At 40.1% G+C, this 20120-nt stretch overlaps 1 protein-coding gene across 2 annotated transcripts; it reads right to left on the bottom strand.

Moving 5' to 3' along the window:
• Positions 1-471: 471 nt before the first annotated feature.
• Positions 472-18594, bottom strand: LOC121518353 (hepatitis A virus cellular receptor 1 homolog). Of its 2 annotated transcripts, none has more exons than XM_041800604.1 (7): positions 18224-18594; positions 17156-17491; positions 16433-16504; positions 16247-16305; positions 13556-13643; positions 8379-8406; positions 472-938 (listed from the first exon to the last, which is right to left on the bottom strand). In XM_041800604.1, exons 1-7 carry the CDS (start codon positions 18255-18257, stop codon positions 806-808), a joined length of 750 nt encoding a protein of 249 aa, XP_041656538.1. In that variant the 5' UTR covers positions 18258-18594; the 3' UTR covers positions 472-805. The 2 variants fall into 2 exon arrangements, with proteins under 2 accessions (XP_041656538.1, XP_041656537.1); XM_041800603.1 differs by having other exon boundaries at positions 13556-13646; positions 18224-18580.
• Positions 18595-20120: the final 1526 nt, after the last annotated feature.

Here is a 20120-nt window from a genome sequence, read left to right as displayed (position 1 = left end):
ATTTCATATTTACATGTTCTGTACTTTTTTTTATTAAATTAAAAAAAAAAAAAAAAAAGAAAATTCACATGGATAGTGAACCTTTTTTTGATATGACCATATTTGGACAAGAGGGTGGAACTGGCCCCTCTCCCTGCCCACTTATCCAAATATGGTCACTTCCTCAGACAAAATATCCTTACAGTCAATGAATAACTCACAGCTCTGATTGGCTGTCTCTTCCAGCAGTGCCGCCTTGGATTTTATTTTTCTTCTTCATGTGTCCCTCCTTATAAGAAATCCTCTTTAAAAGTCACATATTTTATCCTTTAAGACCAGTTTATATCAGTCTCAGAGGTCCTCAAAACATGCCTGTGAAGTTTGTTGCTGAAAAACACTCCAGTATTGGATTTTTGCATGTCTAGAACCCCCCTGTTTCTGTGTCTGTGGCTTTAAATGTTAATGAGCTGTCTGACTCCGCCCCTGACCACGCCCCTCTCAGGAAGTGGATGTGGCTCATGGATGTGGCTCTCTCAGCTGAGAGGAGGATCATGAGAGGAGGGCGGAACTTTCTTCCAAGCAGGGAGGGCCAACCGAACCTGGGGGCGGGACTAACTCCCCGCATGACATCATGAGTGGGAAATCCAAGAACAGCTTGTTTCAGCGCACATTTTCTGAAAGGTGGAGAAAAGGGGAGGGGTCTGGTACTTGAGGGGACTGTGGAAAGACCAGCGGCAAATACTTTTGTTAGAAAAGCCTTAAAAAGTGATTTTTGCACAATATGTCCCCTTTAACGTCCAGAGCTGGTCATTTGGTGGGCGGAGCTTCAGGGGCAGGACTCGTACTCTCCCCCCTCTATCTGGTAGATGTTTTCCACAGCTGAACTTTGTCTGTGGAGCTGCAGAGCGGACGGCGTCAGGCTGAAGGTAACCGTGCTGATCTGCTGCTGCTGCCGAGGCCTGAAACAGAAGAATCAGGAAGGATTTTAATACGCCGCCATGTCCACATGAAAAACATCTACTAAGAACAAAATCAGTTTCAAATGATGTCTGCTTCCAAACAACATGGTTTATAACAGCGGTGTCAAACTCAGTCACAGCAGGGGCTGGATTCTGAGTTTAGGCCTTACCTGAGAGCCTGACAAGGTCAACATTAAACCATAAACCTCATTTTCACCACCAATGAATTATGGGGAAAAACATGAAGCATTGATGATACATGTTGTGATTAAAAACAGTCAAATGATCAGTTTAAAGGCTCAAAATCTGACATTAAAAGTCAAAGTTATGCTTTTAAATATATGAGATAGAAAGCAAAAATATAGGTGAAAATATGAGATAAAATCTGAAATTATGAGTTAAAGGTATAGATACAAGATAAAATGTTAAATTATGATAAAAAAAAAACCAAATTAAGGGATTAAAAGTCAAGGTTAGGAGTTTAAAATGTAAAAATAGAAATTCATATTTAAAATTTTGACTCTAAAAGGTCAAAATATGAAAAAACTTTGAAATCCTGAGATGAAAAGGTTCAAATTTGTAATAAAAGTCAATACTATGAATTTGAAGGATGAAATATGAGAGACATTCTTCAATAATGAGTGTAAAAAGTTTTTAAAATAAGGAATTAAAAGTCAAAGGTTGGAGTTCAAATGAAAATATAAATTAAAATTTAAAATTGATAATCTGAAAGGTCAAAATATGAAATAAAAAGTCAAAATCAAGAAATTAAAAGGTAAATTATGAAATACTGAATTTTAAAGGTCAAAATGTGAATCAATATTTAAAACTGTGAATCTAAAAGGTCAAAATATGAAATAAAAAGTGAAAATTATGAGTTCAAGTTGTAATTGTGAGATGCAAAAATTGATTATATAAAGTAAAAACACAACTTCATTTCTTTTCCACATTGCTGACTAGTATCTTAATATTTTACCCTTTAATTTTTTCTGATTTTCTGACTTAACAAGGATATTTTAAATTTTCAAGGATAAATTTTCATATTTTTACTGGAGGAAATCTACAGCTCATACTGGTGGGCCAGTTATAATAAGAGTATGGATTTGGCTCCCAGGCCTTGAGTTTGACAGCCCTGGTTTATAACAACTACCGGCACACGGCTCCAATGGAGACGGCCACACTCACTGCAGAATCCTTTTTCCAGAGTGAATCTGATTATTGACCAGATGATGAAGGAGATATTAAAGGCTGTCTGCACTGAATCTATCCGTGGAAAAAAATAATTTTCTCAGCAGATACCTTTATTATACCAAGACTGATCTAGCAAAGCATTTTTGTATTCATTGATGTTGATGACAAGGAGGAGCAATCTCTCTTGTGCACCCACATGTGATATAAGGGCGTGATGACGACAAAAACACAAAAACAATGAACAGAGACAGACTTATCGCACAGTAATTTAGGTAAAGCTCTTTAAAGTGAGTGACCGTGAGGGTCGTTGCCATGGAAACGATGCATCGTCTCCTTCAATCGCAGCAGTGTGAACGTGAACGAGTGGAACGCTGCAGCAGTAACAAGTTTCAAATGGTCACATTGCGAATCTTAGCCTGAACTGAGCTGGAAGGACGACTGAGATGATGTGGATTTTAAGAGCTTTGCCATCTGCTTTCATTTTTAGATGTCGGTCAATAGTTTATAAAAGCATGAACTAGAGAAAAGGAAGGACAACGGCTAAAATCAACATAAAAAGCTGAAGTCTACACAAAGACATTCAAATCTCAAAGAACCATAGAAAACTAGAGTGTTAACCGTTGGTTAAGGCCGGCTCAGAGTGATCCTGACCACTCGCCGTATGCTGACGTCACCACTGTCTCTGTGACTGAGTGCGAGTTCACAGGTTGACGGGGCGGGTCAAAGAGTGTCAGTCACTCTACAACAGAAGTGCTAAGAGACTGTAGCGGTCTTCTGCTTGTAAAAAAGAAAAATAAGACACAATTATGGATAAAAGTTATGGATGTCTCAAGAGAAGGACTATAGAGTGGTGCAGGAATGAGTCCTCAAACGCGGAAGTGAGTTGGCATTTTAGCACTTCCGGTTCCCTCGTCTGAAAGTCTATGGGATTTTTGAATGAGTTTTCGGTTGAATGCCTGAAATAAGGTCTGTGGTGAAAAGAAGCTCAAGAGAGTTTGACATTTTAACCGGCAACATAAAATACATCTGAAACGTGCCCCAGCTTTGAATTGGGAATCTTTTCACGTCTTAATAAAGGCGGTTGCTAAAAGACAGCTAACAAGGACTACAGCGTTTGTTGGGAAGATTATACGTCATCATCCGAAGTGCGGCAACTGAGCTTGCCATCCACTTATATAACGGGTGATGATGTTAAATTCAGTCGACCGTGTTGTAGTTCAATATAGCATGATGTTAGCTTTTTACTTTCGTCAGTTAGATTAACGAACCAGATATAATGCTTACATTATCAACTAATGAAGATTATCTTTATGAACAAAATGTTTAAGTTTAAGGACACAGATCTTGTTTTCAGCAATGATCCAAAAACCCACTGAAAAATCACATAGGCTCGACGCCGAGGGAACCCATGCAACGCTAACGTCCAGGTTTGCCCACAAAATTACGTTACAACTGCACCACTCTGGACTGGCTCCCTTTCAGATAGAACTTAAGTTATGCATGCAATAATGTAAATAAAATATAATAAAATTTGCACATTAGTTTTAAGGACTAAAAGGGGATCAAAAGTGTCAAATCTTGTAAATGATGATGCAAAGATAAAGAGCAAATGCCCTCCTGTCGGTAGACGTCAGGATTCGTGTTGTTAACGTCAGGCCAGGGTGTCAAACTAGACAGCGATGTAAGAAAAATTCTGACATGCTAGTCTTGTTGAATTGTGGTCGTGGGGCGTCTTGGAAGGGTTGCTAATTATGTCACACTGCAAGACCGTTAGTCGTTCCTGACTCTTTAAATCGGGGCCCTGAGTTTTGATGATGAGTTGCGATGTTGCAGTCGGGCTTAAATCTGGCTGAATTCGTGTAGTCTGAGCCGGTCTTTATAGGACTCTGCTGGATGGGCCTTTTTTTTTACCTCCACCAAGGAGGTTATGTGATCGAGTGGGTTTGTTTGTTCATTTGTTTGTTTGTTAGCAACATAACTCAAAAAGTCATGGATGGATTTTCATGAAATTTTCAGGAAATGTCAGAAATGGCATAAGGAAGAACTGTTTAGATTTTGGGACTGATCCGGATCACCGTTTGGATCCAGGAATTTTTTAAAGGATTCTGTACTATTGGGAGATAGGGCTGCACTGTTACTACTTCACACCAGGAGATGGCAGACATGAGTAACTTATCCAAAGTTTTGGAGTTTATAGAGTTTTAAAGATGCACACTCTGTTGAGGAGACGAGTTGGAGCGTAACAGAGAGAAAGACAGCGAATTGTAGTGAGAATACTCACAATGCTGGGAGGAATAGAGGAATATTCACCCTCTGCCATGACCCTCACATGTAGCGAAGCCAATGCTTTGCCTCATCGTGTCTCCACCCCACTGGAGAGGGAGTAATCGGCGAATTAGATTCTGGGATTGATCCGGATCACCGTCTGGATCCAGGAATGTTTTTAAAGGATTGTTCACTATTGGGAGATAGGGCTAATGGCGGAGGTCTGAGCTCTCTGAGTGCTTTTCTAGTTTACATTGTCCTTCTAAAATCCCATCAGATCATTCCTTTAGTCAGAGAAAACACTTGTGCAAAGTTTACAGAAAGGAAAACCCCTAATAGCTGTTACACATGAAGAAATACACTGGAGTGCATGTACAAAATGACTTGCTGATGTCCAGTCCCGAGTGAATGTCAGCGTTTGTACTTTTCAGGAGTTCACATTTAGCTTTCTCTCTAAGATTTTATCAACAAACCGTTTGTTGTATTTTTACTTGGCTTAACTCAGAGTACTTTCCTGTCCTTTCCAAACCTGCTTTTATTTGGGAAAAAGAGGAAATTCTGGTGGATTCAAAACCAGCATAAAAATTGGAGTAATTTGTCTACTTTCTAAAGTTAAAATGAAGTTTGTAATAACTGTTAAAGTTTGATGATGATTTCTGGCTCTCAGACTTTTACCGGGTGTGTGTGTGTGTGTGTGTGATAGAATGTTGGGACTCCCTCAGTGAGATCAAAGCAAATGTCTCCTGGAGAACAGCATAGCAACAACAGGCAGAGCTAACATGATTGGTCCATCCTCTACCTGTTTCTTGTTGGTTGGTTCATCAAAAAAAAAAAACAAAAAAAAAAAACAAGAGCAGAGATAAAGTGAGAGCTCAGAGAAAGTTTCGTACGCCACAGAGAAAGTCTGTGGCGAGAATTAATCTGAAAGGAGAACGTTTGAGCACGAGATCCGGAAATCTGAGCATCAACTAAAGATTAGAGATCAGTCAGACATTTAGAGCATAAACAGAGAAAAGGAGGCAGTTTGGAGAACAAAGACAGGTTTGAACCGTTGCCACTGTTCCTTAATCTGTTTTCCCTAAGCTCTGTTTATCTGATCTACTGATTGTGTGACCTGAAGTACAGAGAAATTCACATGAACTCAGCTTTTATTCTGCTGATGGCTGTTACTAAACCGTGGTCAGGATAGTTAATGAAGCCCTCCTCGTGTGGTTTTTATACACGCCTCATACACACGCTGACATTTATGTGTTGACATTTCTGCTGTCACCCTGTCAGCCCAGTCTGAGCGCTTCATCATCTTCAGAGGAAACCTCAGACGTTTCCCTTCAGCGTCCAACATCTTTCTTAAACTTTCTGTTTCTGGTAAAAGAAAACTGTAGAAGTCTGAGAGCTTCGATATTTATCTGGAACATGAAATCACACTGCTGACTCAGGAACACTATGAGCTGCTGGTAGTTAATAGCAGATTTATTTATGACTTTAAAGATCAGCTTCAAGAAGAACCAATCCATGAAACTGTCAAAGTCTTTATTGAACGAGAACTAAGTGGTTAGAAGTGCCTCTTGAACAGCTTTTCTCCCTCATGATGTAACAAACATGCTTTAAAAAGAGCACAGTTTTATACTGTTTAGATGACAGTGGGTTACAGGTTAGACACGAATGTCAACAGCCCGTAAAAGGATGACATCATCAAAGGCAGAGGATGGAATGTTTTAATAGCTATGATGACATCAAATCCAAAGGCAGAGGATCAAAAGTTTTAAAAGCTATGTTGACATCAACTCCAAAGGCAGAGGAAGGAATGTTTTAAAAGCTATAATGGCATCATCTTCAAAGGCAGATGGAATGTTTTTAAAGCTATGTTGACATCATCTTTAAATGCAGATGGAATGTTTTAAAATCTATGTTGACATCATCTTCCAAGGCAAATGATGGAATGTTTTAAAAGCTATGTTGACATCATTGTCAAAGGCAGTGGTTGGAATGTTTTAATAGATATGTTGACATCAACTCCAAAGGCAGAGGAAGGAATGTTTTAAAAGCTATGTTGACATCATCTTCAAATGCAGCGGATCGGATGGAATGTTTTTAAAAGCTATGTTGACATCATCTTCAAAGGCAGAGGATGAAAGGTTTTAAAAGCTATGTTGACATCATCTTCAAAGGCAGAGGAAGGAATGTTTTAAAAGCTATAATGGCATCATCTTCAAAGGCAGATGGAATGTTTTTAAAGCTATGTTGACATCATCTTCAAATGCAAAGGATGGAATGTTTTTAAAAGCTATGTTGACATCATCTTCAAAGGCAGATGGAATGTTTTAATAGCTATGTTGACATCATCTTTATAGGCAGAGGATGGAATGTTTTTAAAAGCTATGTTGACATCATCTTCAAAGGCAGATGGAATGTTTTAATAGCTATGTTGACATCATCTTCAAAGGCAGAGGATGGAATGTTTTTAAAAGCTATGTTGACATCATCTATATAGGCAGAGGATGGAATGTTTTAAAAGCTATGTTGACATCATCTTCAAATGCAGAGTATGGAATGTTTTTAAAAGCTATGTTGACATCATCTTTAAAGGCAGAGGATGGAATGTTTTTAAAAGCTATGTTGACATCATCTTCAAATGCAGAGTATGGAATGTTTTTAAAAGCTATGTTGTAATCATCTTCAAATGCAGAGGATGGAATGTTTTTAAAAGCTATGATGACATCATCTTCAAAGACAGAGGATGGAATGTTTTAATAACTATGATGACATCATCTTTGAAGGTAGAGGATGGAATGTTTTATGATGACATCATCTTTGAAGGAAGAGGATGGAGGGTTGCTTAAATCTTTATGTTTTTTCGCTTTCTGTAGTGTTCGTACATCCAAACATCTCTGTGTTACAGTACATTAATCCGGTTTAAAACAAAAAATATTAGAAAAAGGGATTGCTATGGCTTAATGAGGAGCTGGTAGTGGGTCCTGAAGCAAGACCACTTGAGAACCAATGTCCTGGATCACTTTTGTTTGCAGTCTGAGCTATCCATCCATCTTGTGCATGGGAGTCATCAGGGGCTGGAGCCATTCCCAGCGGGAGGCATGGCTGACATACAATGGCAAACAAGCATGCACACCAACAATCACACCTCCAGGTAATTTAGAGTCACCAGTTGACCTAATGAGCATGTCTTTGGGCTGAGGGAGGAAGGCAGAGTACCCTGAAAGAGCCTACTCTCTGCTCCACCGTGAAGCCACTTAAAGCTCTTGGGTATCAAACCGTCTTCAGTTTGAATTCAGAAGCATTCAAAGATGACCACTTAGCAGCTGTTAATAAGAGGTATAAACAGGGTCTAAAGCTTTGGGGTCTTAAATTAAATGAGGCTCATTTGATTTGAGTTGGTGAATCATGAGTGTCTGCTCAAGGGTCTAAATCAAAAGATTCATGCCTTATATTAGAGTTTCAGTTCTTGTTACAAATCAGGATTCAGCCACAACTTTAACAGAAGTGACAGTAAAGTGTGATGAAGCAGATCTGTTGGCTCTTTTTCTTTAAATCTTGATGTTTTCATCCCATTTTTCTTCATTTTTCTGTGAGATATTGGCAGTTATTTGAGGACTCAGCAGGTCCAGAGTAGGAAACGATGAATGAATCATGTGTTTCCTCAAAATTTTCGGTTTCTGTTCTCATTGAGGTTTGAGGAGTTTCACTATGAATGTAACACAGCTTGTGTGACACACTGTCAGGATGATGACGGTAATTTAGTCAGAAAGCATGGCAAGTAAACTGCTGGTGGGCTGAGGCCCTGATGTGGAGTGTTTGCTGAATCATGACTTCTCGCTAAAGAGCAAACTTCAGTTTGGCCCAACATTTAAGGACCTTGAGGTCCTCTGCTGTATCCACCAGCTTCAAAAACACTCTATTGGCCTCAGACTCTTCATAAGAAAAAGACATAAAAGGTTCAGAGGGGGACAGTCACAGAATCAAACTTACATTTTGTTGAGTTGCCTCCATCGTCTCACTGCGGACAGAAAACATGAAAAACAACAAGGAATAAAATTCACTCACATCAAGGAAAGGTTGAAATAATCTACTTGGGTTTCTTTTCTTCAGACAATTTATTGTAGGAGATGTTTTTACCTTGACATGTTTCGACTGTCATCTGCAGTCTTCCTCAGAAGCGTCAGCTGCCGCTGTGACGTGTCCTTATATGCTGTTCTTCCGAGGCGGGGTCAGCCCGACGGACCTGACAGGTCTATCCGGCTGACCACGCCCCCCTCCGCCCCATGGTCTCTGGAGAAGAGAGTCCCAGGTGTGGGAGAGCATGAACGCTCCCTCATCCCGGTTTATGGTGTTTTTCCCCCGTTTCCTGATTTCAATGGCCTCCTTAATCCAGCACTTGTGTTTGTTGTTCTCTGACCCGATTATTGTTGCGTTGTCCCAGTCCATGACGTGATTTTGTCTTTTATAGTGGTCTGATATTGCTGATTTGAGATTTTCCTGTTCTGCCTTTTCTTTTCCTGTCCTTGTGAGTCGTCCTGCTGTCTGCTTTTCGCACTCCTTCTGATGTTCCTTTTTTCTTGAGTTGAACATGCTCCCTGTTTCTCATATGTATGTGTGGTGGCATGATTTGCATGGTATTTCATAGATGACGTTGCATTTTTTGTCCGGTTCTATTTTGTCTTTGGGATGAACTAGCAGCTGTCTGAGTTTGGTGTGTGGTTTTACGGCCGTGTTAATTTTGTGTTTTCTCATTGCTCGTTGTATTGGTTCTGTTATGCCCCGGATGTATGATATTGTCACCACATCTTTGTAGTTATTTTCTGCTTTTTGTGCGTGTTTTGATTTTCTTTCTTTCGGTTTGTTTTCTTTGTTTTTCACCTGTTGTTTCCCCTTATTTATGGCCCATGTTGGATACTGACAGCGCTGTAATGCTTGTTTGATGTGTTTGTCCTCCTCCTGTCTGTCCTCCTCATCTGTGATGATGCTGGCCCGTTCATAAAGTGTCCTGACTACTGACATTTTGTGTACACTGGGGTGTTCAGATGTCCAGAGTAGATATAGATGTGTGTGTAGGTTTTCTGTAGACCGTTAATTTGATGCTGCCGTCATCTTTGTGGTGAATTTTCATGTCAAGAAAGCCATTGTTCTGTTTGTCTCTTCTTCATGGGTGAATTTGATGTTTCCAGGGGTGTCCATGCTGTTTAGGTGGTCTGTGAGTTCTTGTGTGTGTCCGTGTTTGATTTTTTCCAGGATGTCGTCTGCATATCTTTCCAGAATATGGGTCTTCATAGTGCGGGTGCTGTGGTTGTGGCTTTGGTTTCCAGATCCTCCATGAAAAAAACTGCTCATAATGGCTGATAATGGGTCTCCCATGGCGAATCCTTCTTTCTGTCTGTATATAGTCCCTTTAACTGAAAGTATGTTGATTTTGCAACGAATTTGAGGAGTCCAGAGATGTCATCAACTGTGAGATTTGTGCGTTTTTTGAGTGTCCTGTCCTGCCTGAGGCGCTCTTGTACAATGTGTAACGTGACATCAACGGGTGTTTTTGTGAATAATGATATTACATTGTGGGAAATGAGGATCTTGTCTTTTTCTATTATTCTATTATTCTATTATTCTATTTTTCTATCATATTTTTGATTTCTTGTGCCAGTTGTTTGGAGTTTTTGCAGTGGTGGTCAGTTAATCTGAGTATGGGTTTGATGATGTCAACGAGAGCTTTTGATAAGTTGTAAGTGACTGATCCTATGCTGTCTACAATGGGGCGGAGTGGGGAGTCTTTTTTGTGTATTTTGGGTGTGCCATAAATCCGGGGGGTGATATTTGCCATGGGTACCAGATGGTCATATCCTGTGTTATTTTTTTGGTTTCCAGTAACGGTTTGAGGAGGGTTTTGAGAGTTTTTTCTTTTCTTCTGTGGGGTTTTTTCTGAGGATTTTGTATGTGTCACTGTCTGCTAATAAAGTTTCCATCTGTGCTTCGTATGTTTGTGTGTCCATGACTACGGTTGTTCTGCCTTTGTCTGCCGGGAGGATAGTGATGGATTTGTCCTTTTTGAGTGTGTCTATTGCTCTGCGTTCCTCTCTTGTGATTTGCTTTGTGGTAATTTGGCTGACTTGAGTATTCCTGCAACTGTGTTCCGTAATTCTGCTTTGTGTCCCTGGTCCTGGATTTTGTGGCATGCTAGTTCTGTGACGAGGATGTATTCTTCGTGTGGTATTTTGTTTGGTGTGATGGCGAAATTTAAACCACGTGTTAGAACTCTTTTTTCTGTCTCCGTGAGTGAACGCTGTGACAAATTGCGCGCCCACTTCTCGTTTGTTGCCGGTTGCGTTTGTCTGCTGTTATTTCTTGTTCTCGGTCAGAGAACAACAAACACAAGCGCTGGATTAAGGAGGCCATTGAAATCAGGAAACGGGGGAAAAACACCATAAACCGGGATGAGGGAGCGTTCATGCTCTCCCACACCTGGGACTCTCTTCTCCAGAGACCATCGGGCGGAGGGGGGCGTGGTCAGCCAGATAGACCTGTCAGGTCCGTCGGGCTGACCCCGCCTCGGAAGAACAGCATATAAGGACACGTCACAGCGGCAGCTGACGCTTCTGAGGAAGACTGCAGATGACAGTCGAAACATGTCAAGGTAAAAACATCTCCTACAATAAATTGTCTGAAGAAAAGAAACCCAAGTAGATTATTCAGAATAAGAAGACAAAATAAACTTGCTGGATTTAAGGTTGAAATAAAATACAGCTCTGAGAATTCATAATAATTAACCAAAAACATTTTACTTCTTTATACAGGGCAGGGTTTCTGCACACATTTAATATTCAGACCTGAGACTAAAGTCATTAGAACTCACACTTTGATCTCAGAATTCTGACTTTAATCACAGAATTCTGACTTTGATCTCAGAATTCTGACTTAAATCACAAAATTCTGACATTTGATCTTAGAATTCTGACTTTGGTCTCAGAATTCTGACTTTGATCACAGAATTCTGACTTTGATCTTAGAATTTTGACATTTGATCTCAAAATTCTGACTCTGATCTCAGAATTCTGACTTTAATCACAGAATTCTGACTCTGATCTCAGAATTCTACATTTGATCTCAGAATTCTGACTTTGATCACAGAATTCTGACATTTGATCTCAGAATTCTGACTTTGATCACAGAATTCTGACTGATCTCAGAATTCTGACTTTGATCTCAGAATTCTGACATTTGATCTCAGAATTCTGACTTTGATCCCAGAATTCTGACTTTGATCTTGGAATTTTGACTTTAATCACAGAATTCTGACTTTAATCACAGAATTCTGACTGATCTCAGAATTCTGACTTTGATCTCAGAATTCTGACATTTGATCTCAGAATTCTGACTTTGATCACAGAATTCTGACTTTGATCTTGGAATTTTGACTTTAATCACAGAATTCTGACTTTAATCACAGAATTCTGACTGATCTCAGAATTCTGACATTGTATCAAAGAATTCTGACATTTGATCTCAGAATTCTGACTTTGATCTCAGAATTCTGACTTTGATCTTAGAATTCTGACCCCAATCTCAGAATTCTGACTTAAATCACAAAATTCTGACGTTTGATCTCAGAATTCTGACTTTGATCTCAGAATTCTGACATTTGATCTCAGAATTCTGACTTTAATCACAGAATTCTGACTGATCTCAGAATTCTGACATTTGATCTCAGAATTCTGACTTTGATCTCAGAATTCTGACATTTGATCTCAGAATTCTGACTTTGAACGCAGACCTCTGACTCTGATCTCAGAATTCTGACATTTGATCTCAGAATTTTTACTTTGATCTCAGAATTCTGACTTTGATCACAAAATCGACTTTGGTCTTAGAATTTTGACTTTCATCACAGAATTCTGACTTTGATCACAGAATTCTGACTCTGATCTCAGAATTCTGACTTTGATCCCAGAATTCTGACATTTGATCTCAGAATTCTGACTTTGATCACAGAATTCTGACTTTGATCTTGGAATTTTGACTTTAATCACAGAATTCTGACTTTAATCACAGAATTCTGACTGATCTCAGAATTCTGACATTGTATCAAAGAATTCTGACATTTGATCTCAGAGTTCTGACTTTGATCTCAGAATTCTGACTTTGATCTTAGAATTCTGACCCTCATCTCAGAATTCTGACTTTAATCACAAAATTCTGACATTTGATCTCAGAATTCTGACTTTGATCTCAGAATTCTGACATTTGATCCCAGAATTCTGACATTTGATCTCAGAATTCTGACTTTGATCTCAGAATTCTGACTCTGATCTCAGAATTCTGACTTTGATCCCAGAATTCTGACATTTGATCTCAGAATTCTGACTTTGATCTCAGAATTCTGACATTTGATCTCAGAATTCTGACATTTGATCTCAGAATTCTGACTTTGAACGCAGACCTCTGACTCTGATCTCAGTATTCTGACTTTGATCTCAGAATTCTGACTTTGATCTTAGAATGTGGACTTCCCTTCTGTTGAGTGTTTCCACTACCAATAATTTTTTAAAGAACAAATAAAACATTGTGAAATATAGGATATCTTCACAATAAGTTAGGAATTGAGTAAATTCCAGATGAACTGTGACATTATGAAGTGGTGAAGGGTGAAAATGTAACAGGAATAAAAGAAAGCTTGATAAAGTAGAAAACAATGAAACTAGGTCAGATCATAATCATAATGTCAAGGTCACATGTCCACAGCTTCCTCCTCAGGTCAAAGAGGATGTTTGTCTGCATATAGCTCAAAGTAAATAGGACTTAATGAACTGTCTGTGTTAGTAAATGAATATGGACATGAGGGCTGACCTCAGGTCAGCTTTATGTCAGACTAGTTAAAGTGGATATTTAACATGGTAGGAGAGCACAGGCATGAGGACAGTTTGAACTGTAGCCATCAGCAAACGTCTACACTGACTTCATGAAGCATCCATGGTTATACTACCACTGTTGGTTTTTGGAGGAGAGGCCTAGTTGTGGTTTGTCTTCATGAGACGTTAGCCAGATCGATCAGCATGGTGGTGTGTGTTTATCCAGAGAAATGAGAAGTGTCAGGGTGATGTAAAGGCTAAGCTGATGGTGGCTGTGAGGACAGATGGAGACGGTAGAGACGTCTGACTCACCGAGAATGAAGACCCCGATCACTGTTAGCACTGTAATGACCCCGAACAGAACCAAGACCAGAACCACCACCACATTAGTGTTCTCCTGCTGCTGTGAAATGAAGACATTTTAGTGTTACAGGGCTTTAATTTTGAAAAGTGACACACACATATTAGGTGATGACAACATTCAGTCTAAAGACAAACAGGCCTTTTTCTGTCTGTCCTCTGCTTATTTTCATTTTCATTTCATCAATAATGACGCTTTTTCTCAACCACACAGAAAGAAAATATCAGTTTATTTAAATTTCTGAGTCCAGTGTCTGTGTTATTTACTCCGCTCCATCTAAAACTTGCCATTGGACTTGGTGATGTGAGGCTTTCAGTCATGAAGCTCCTGCTGCAGTTTTAGTGTTTACATTAATGCCAGTGGAAGTTCAGAACTGTTCAGATATGGAATCAACATAGACTTGGAGTCTTTTACCCATGAATCTTCGCAGTCGGTGACCCCGCTCTGCGATTTAACCTGGTCTTTTGCTTCGTGGCTGGGTTGCTGTTGTTCCTAAACTCTTCCTCTTTCTAATATCACTGACAGCTGACTGTGGAATATCCAGCAGGGATGGAGTTTCATCAACTGTCTTAAAGCAAAGATGGCGTCATCACAGAACCACACTGGAAGTCTCTGAGCTCTTCAGAACGACCGTGTAGGACAGCGATAAACGTGTGGCTCTTTTGGGATTATTTGTGGCTCTTTTATGTCTTAATTTAAAATATTATTCCCATTTTTTTCCACTTCTTTTTAACACTTTTATCCTGCTTTTTGCAGTTTTTTGCCCCTTTTTTGCCACTTTTAGCCCATTTAAGCTACCTTTAGCAATTAAATGCCACCCATTTTCCATTTTGCCACTATTTGATGGGTTTTGCCCATTTTCCCACCTTTTTGCTGGTTTCCACTCATTTTTTGCTACAGTTTTGCCACTTTTAGCCCATTTTTGCCACCTGTAATGTGGTGATTGTGGCACGTTTCATTTTATTTTGAAAGTCTTCCAGAGATCTGTTTCCTGCCTTGTGTTTTTGTCGTCACAGAAATTGGGCCCCTCCCCTGCTCTGGTTCTCACAGCACTCTCGCACCTGCACGCAATCATGTCAACCACCACTTCCTCTTAAGCTCTGCTGCGAGGATTCTCAGGTGCCAGATTATTCCTGTATCTGATGTGGTTTCGGCCTCACGCTGGTGCATCTCGAGAATCCTCAGCATTACTGCAAGTTTCCAGTGCTTACCTGTGCCTTTTACTAATCCTGCTTCTCCTCCGTCTTTTCCAGTGCCTTCCTGTGCTGCCAGTGCCTCAGCACAATCTCTGCTATGCTGCCAAACTCTCGCTACGGACTCTTTCACTCACCTCCAGCTCAGAACCTCTTGCCTCACGCCCTCACGGATTCCCCCTCACTCTCTGGCTCCAGGACCCCCCCCCCCCAGATTACCTCACAATAGATCTCTTAAACTGTTGCTCCTGTTTCCGGTCTGCTTTTGGGTTCTACAAAAGACACTACACCAACCATTACATGTAACTCATTATTTTTACCACATCTCACCCATTTTTGCCACTTTCTGCCCCTTTTTACGCCACTGCTTTTGCCACTTTTCACCCATTTTTGCCACTTTCTGCCCCTTTTTATGCCACTGCTTTTGCCACTTTTCACCCATTTTTGACACTTGTATCCTGCTTTTTGAATTTTTTACCCATTTATGCCTGTTTTTGCAAACCCTTCATCCATATAAAACTGCCTTTTGCAGTTAAATTCCGATGAATCCCCAATTTTTCCACTTTTTTTTCTGATTTCCTATTTGAGTCACATTTCACTCATTTTTCTCCACGTTTTTGCCACTTTTGGACATTTTTTGCCACCCGTAACTCATTTTTTTGCCACTTCTTACCCATTTTTGCTACTTTTTCTCCCCCTTTTTGACACTTTTCCTTCAGTGTTTGCCCCCTTTTTGCCTATTTTTTTTTTTACCACTTCTCACCCATTTAAGCTGCCTTTTGCAATTAAATGCCACTTTTTGACAATTTTTTGCCAACTCTAAGTTTTTGGTCACTTCCCACCCATTTTTGCCATATTCTGCCCTTTTTCGCCACTTTTCTCCCAATGTTTGCTGCTTTTTGACCATTTTTGCCACCTTTTACTTATTTTAAATGCTACTTTCTGCCACTAAGATTGTGGCTCTTGCAAATGTTTTTTTTTCAACAATTGGCTCTTTGGTTTAGCAGGGTTGAGCAACACAGGTTTAGGATCACAGATGTTCGAGACTGCATGGCTAGGTGATGATTTTAGACACCTGTGGGTGTATTTTTTAGTCTCTTTAGTCTTATTAAAAAGAAAAATATACGGCCCTGTGAAGCAGCCTTTCTTTCCAAGAATGATCATAAATGCGCCCCTGGCCTGAATAACCAAAATCGTCTCACACATCCTTTTCCTGGAATCACATCGGCCATTCTGTGATAATAAAGGCATTTTAATAGTTTTTTCACATTTTAAAGGATGCTCTGACAGAAAAAGGCAGAGAAATGCTGTGAGAAACATCCCAAAGGTCCCATAGCTGGCCAGCCTTCGCCTTATTCCAAACATCGAGCGGCGCTGCCCTGACACGGGCTTTTTTTAAGGGACATCTCAGTATTTTTATGACTTTGACAGGAAGTGAAAGCATCTCACCTCGAGTTTCACGAGGCTGGACGAGGAAGTCTTGGAGTCCTGTGTGGAGGTCAGCTGGCCTGCAGAACCAGGAAGTGAAAGCAGATGTTTTTAGATCAGTTGTGTCAGCGATGATGTCATCATGATGGAAATAAACCAGAGGAGTCTCCGCTGATGGTGCTGGACTCAGGGGTTCTGGTGTTTTACCTGCTGTGGTGCTCTGTGCTGGTCTTGTGGAAGTCTCTGAGGGTCCAGGTGTTCCTGTGGTTGTCGGAGACCCTTAAACAACAAATCAGAGTCAGAGAAGAGTGTGGTGGGGTTTCTCTACACCTCTGACCATGTGTGCTAACCACAGATAATAACAGCTGTCAGTGGTTTCTACTGATGTTTGTCTGCTGCCAGATTTCTAACCAGAATGACCCGTGATCAGTGGAATGAATGTTTTCCTGTTGAATACACACGAGAGATCTATCCAAAGGTGACCTTCTCTGATCACGTCGGGTTCTTTTAAAAGTGTAGAAGGGAGTTAGCAGCCTGAGGACACCATCAGGCAGAAAGGAGGATTGACACAACCTCGGTCGTATTCTGGATGTCCTTGCACATTACCAGGAGCGTGGGAAAATCATCTGTCCACACTTCTAGGGTGGAGTAAGGGTTGGATGTGGTGAGTAAGCAGGGTTGTTACAAACCCCTGATGCTGCTGTGGATGTCCAAGGGACTAAAAATCGCAGCTGGTCTCCAGGTGTACAACCAAGGTGTGAAAAGACCTGGACAAAACAGATGCCACCAAGCCCCGGGTTGTGACACATCAGGCCCTGTGATGAATCCTTAACACCCTACATGCCTAAAACCTGAGCACATGACTACCTGCTAACACTCCACTGGTCTGTTAAAAAACAGAATTTAAAAAAGATGCGAGCAGGTTCTCACCTTTGATCACTTGCAGCTCAAAGTGATGTTTTTGGTCATTAAACCAGCCTGGTATTTCCACTCTGCAGCCGTAGCGTCCAGCGTCTGACTCCGTGAGGTTCAGGATGGTCAGAGAAACGTCTCCTCGGTCCAGACGTCCTAATAGTTGATACTTTCTAGAATCTCCTTGTGTCACTTTATTTCCATCTGTTGATATTAGTGGGTTGCTGCAGCCTGAATTTGGAATCTCTCCTCGATTCCAACACATTGAGCATGCTCCATTTCTCTTTATGTCATATCTACAGGGCAGAGTCACACTCTGACCCACTTGACCAATGACGATGCTGCATTCACTGACTGTGGAGACACAATAAATATGTAAATATCAGTGCTCTGTTTGACAGAAATGGCTTCTTTCTCACCATAGACCAGCCAGAGGGTTTAACCTCCATGCCACCTTTATTAACATTTATCTGATCTGATGTACAGAGCTGGTGTAGGTACCAGATCTGCTCAGGGTCCTGTCTCTGCCAGAGACTTAATGACTGGCTGTACATCAGCAGGCTGATAAAGGTGGCTCCTTTCCTGCATATCATCTTTTCCAACTCCAAACCCTAACTGACTTATAAAATCAATATAAGGGTAAAACATCCATCTGATGCTCACTTGTGTCATATATAGTTAGGATACGATGTTAAGGATGAAACACTTCTATCGACAACTCTAAAAAACCGTTAAACAGTAAAACCAATGGTGTCATAATTAAGCTAGTTCCTTATTCAGTCATGTCACCAGGCGTTAATGCATTCTTCTTCTCTTGTTATTAAATCGTAGTTAGCAAACAGCTTATGGACAAGCTCCAGAGAATTATAATTATAATAAGTACGAAGAGTACAAACAAATATAAAGTTTCAAGGATGTTTAAAAGAAAGAAACAATCAATTAAATGGCCAAAATCAGAAGTTTTAGTCTTCCATTCATCAGTCAGATGCATTTTTAATCAAAGACAGAATGAATGAATGTTAATGATGTTTAAGTCTGATCTGTCCACAGACTGTAGATGTAAATAAATAAATAAACAAAGAGTACCTGAGAGGAGGGCGAGGAGCACAGCGATCTTCATGATGAACAGAGACGCTCTGAAGAGAAACTCATACTCTTACACTTAGTCACCACATTCACACGAACGCCCCCTACAAAGTCTCTGCACGCTGTAAAAAATGATCCGCCTTGCTTTAAACGAAGAGGACTCACTGTTGACGAACTTTAAAACTGCTGACTCATGCTGGTCTGGCCTGCTGCTTGGCTTCATGTATGCAACACATCCCTACCCCTCTGCTTTAAAGCAGATCAATGATCAATTAATCAATCTACTTTTATATGAATACCATCCATCCATCCATCCATCCATCCATCTCTCAGGTTACTGTTCCAGTTCCTTCTACTTCCTGTCTCTGATGATGGGGTCCAGACCCTCTTGATGTTTCTCTCATTAATTCAGCTTCATTTAAGACAAATATGCTGGACAGTCTGGAACTTTAACTATTACAGTTTTATCATCATGGGGTCTCCCATCTCATAACTGCTGCAGGCTGTGGCTGCAACCATGACAGGCCAGGGCGTCACAGTGTGGTCAGCATAACACTTCCTGTCTGCACTTCCTGTTTCTAAAGCTTGGACTATAGTAGCACAGCTCTAAACTGTAAAAATATCTGCAACAGCAGCTAAAACATCATCTCAGAGGCTCTCTGACTGTGGTTTGGTATCCCTACATGCCTACGTCACTGATATACTATTTGGACCAGCTGTTGTCAACTGGTCTAGCCTCGGGTCCCACCATAGGCTCCACGATGACACACCACGACCCAAATATCAGATAAATTAGTCAGTCAGATTTATTAAACAGCAGATGGAGCTGTTTAGACCCCTGACTGAGGAAAATAAGGTGTATAAAGAATAACATTTCTGGGTAAATATCATGGAGGATCTCTGAAAGTTTCTGAAACAGTTACCGAGTGAAAAAAAAAAAAAGTGAAAAATTCCTGATGTTTACAATGAACATCCCTGAACTATTATGGAAAAAAAGTTGCTGAAAGTTTTAAGGAAAATTCCTTTAAGTCCTTTGAACCATGTAATTTATTTTTTGATTTAGAGGAAAAAGTCAAAGAAAAAAGAACCAAAAGCTTCTAGTGAAGTGCCTGAAGAAAAGTCCTTAACCTCTGGGTAATTTATCTTGAGGTTCCTCTAAAAATCATCCATGCTGACTCATGATCAGTTTGGCTAAATTTACAACAGAATATCTCAAATGATTAAGGGGGAAAAAAATCTAAAGAAATTAATTTTTTTCTCTGCCTTCGAAAACTTAAACGATGGAACAAACGCACAGAGGACTCTGGAGAAATCCACAACCAATAAACAAATGCTCCATGGACCATGTTTGGTTCCTAACCCACCAGCTGTGAACAACTGGGGTACTGGTTAGACTGGAATGACAACTGGGGGCCGAGACTTCAATGGCATCATCTTCAAAGGCAAGGATGGAATGTGTTTTCATTTTCAGTGTTATCATCTTCAAAGGCAAGGATGGAATGTATTTTCATTTTCAGTGATATCAACCTCAAAGACAAGGATGGAACCTTTTCGAAGCTTTAAAGACTGACATCATCTTGAAATGCAAGTATGGAGTGTATTTTCATTTTCAGTGATTTCATCTTCAAAAGGCAAGGATGGAATGTTTTATAAGCTTTGATGATATCTTCAAAGACAAGGATGGAATGTGTTTTCATTTTCAGTGATATCAACTTCAAAGGCAGGTATGGAATGTGTTATAAACTTCATTTATATCATCTTCAAATACAAGGATGGAATGTCTCATAAGCTTTGATTATATCAATTTCAAAGGATAGTATGGAATGTATTATAAGCTTCAACTGGCAACATGGAAACTTTTGCCATTAAAAACACTGGCTTATCAGTATAGACAATT

Source organism: Cheilinus undulatus, linkage group 12 (assembly GCF_018320785.1).
Source record: "Cheilinus undulatus linkage group 12, ASM1832078v1, whole genome shotgun sequence".
Classification (NCBI taxonomy): Eukaryota; Metazoa; Chordata; class Actinopteri; order Labriformes; family Labridae; genus Cheilinus; species Cheilinus undulatus.
This window is presented reverse-complemented; position numbering and strand designations above follow the sequence as displayed.

Bases quoted from the DNA above. Each gene is read 5' to 3' on its own strand.
- LOC121518353 (XM_041800603.1), bottom strand. From the start codon at position 18,257: ATGAAGATCGCTGTGCTCCTCGCCCTCCTCTCAG. The intron at 16,306-16,432 runs GTAAAACACCAG...CTGGTTCTGCAG, and splicing joins AGCACAGAGCACCACAGCAG to GCCAGCTGACCTCCACACAG. The intron at 13,647-16,246 runs GTGAGATGCTTT...TTCATTTCACAG, and splicing joins CCAGCCTCGTGAAACTCGAG to CAGCAGGAGAACACTAATGT.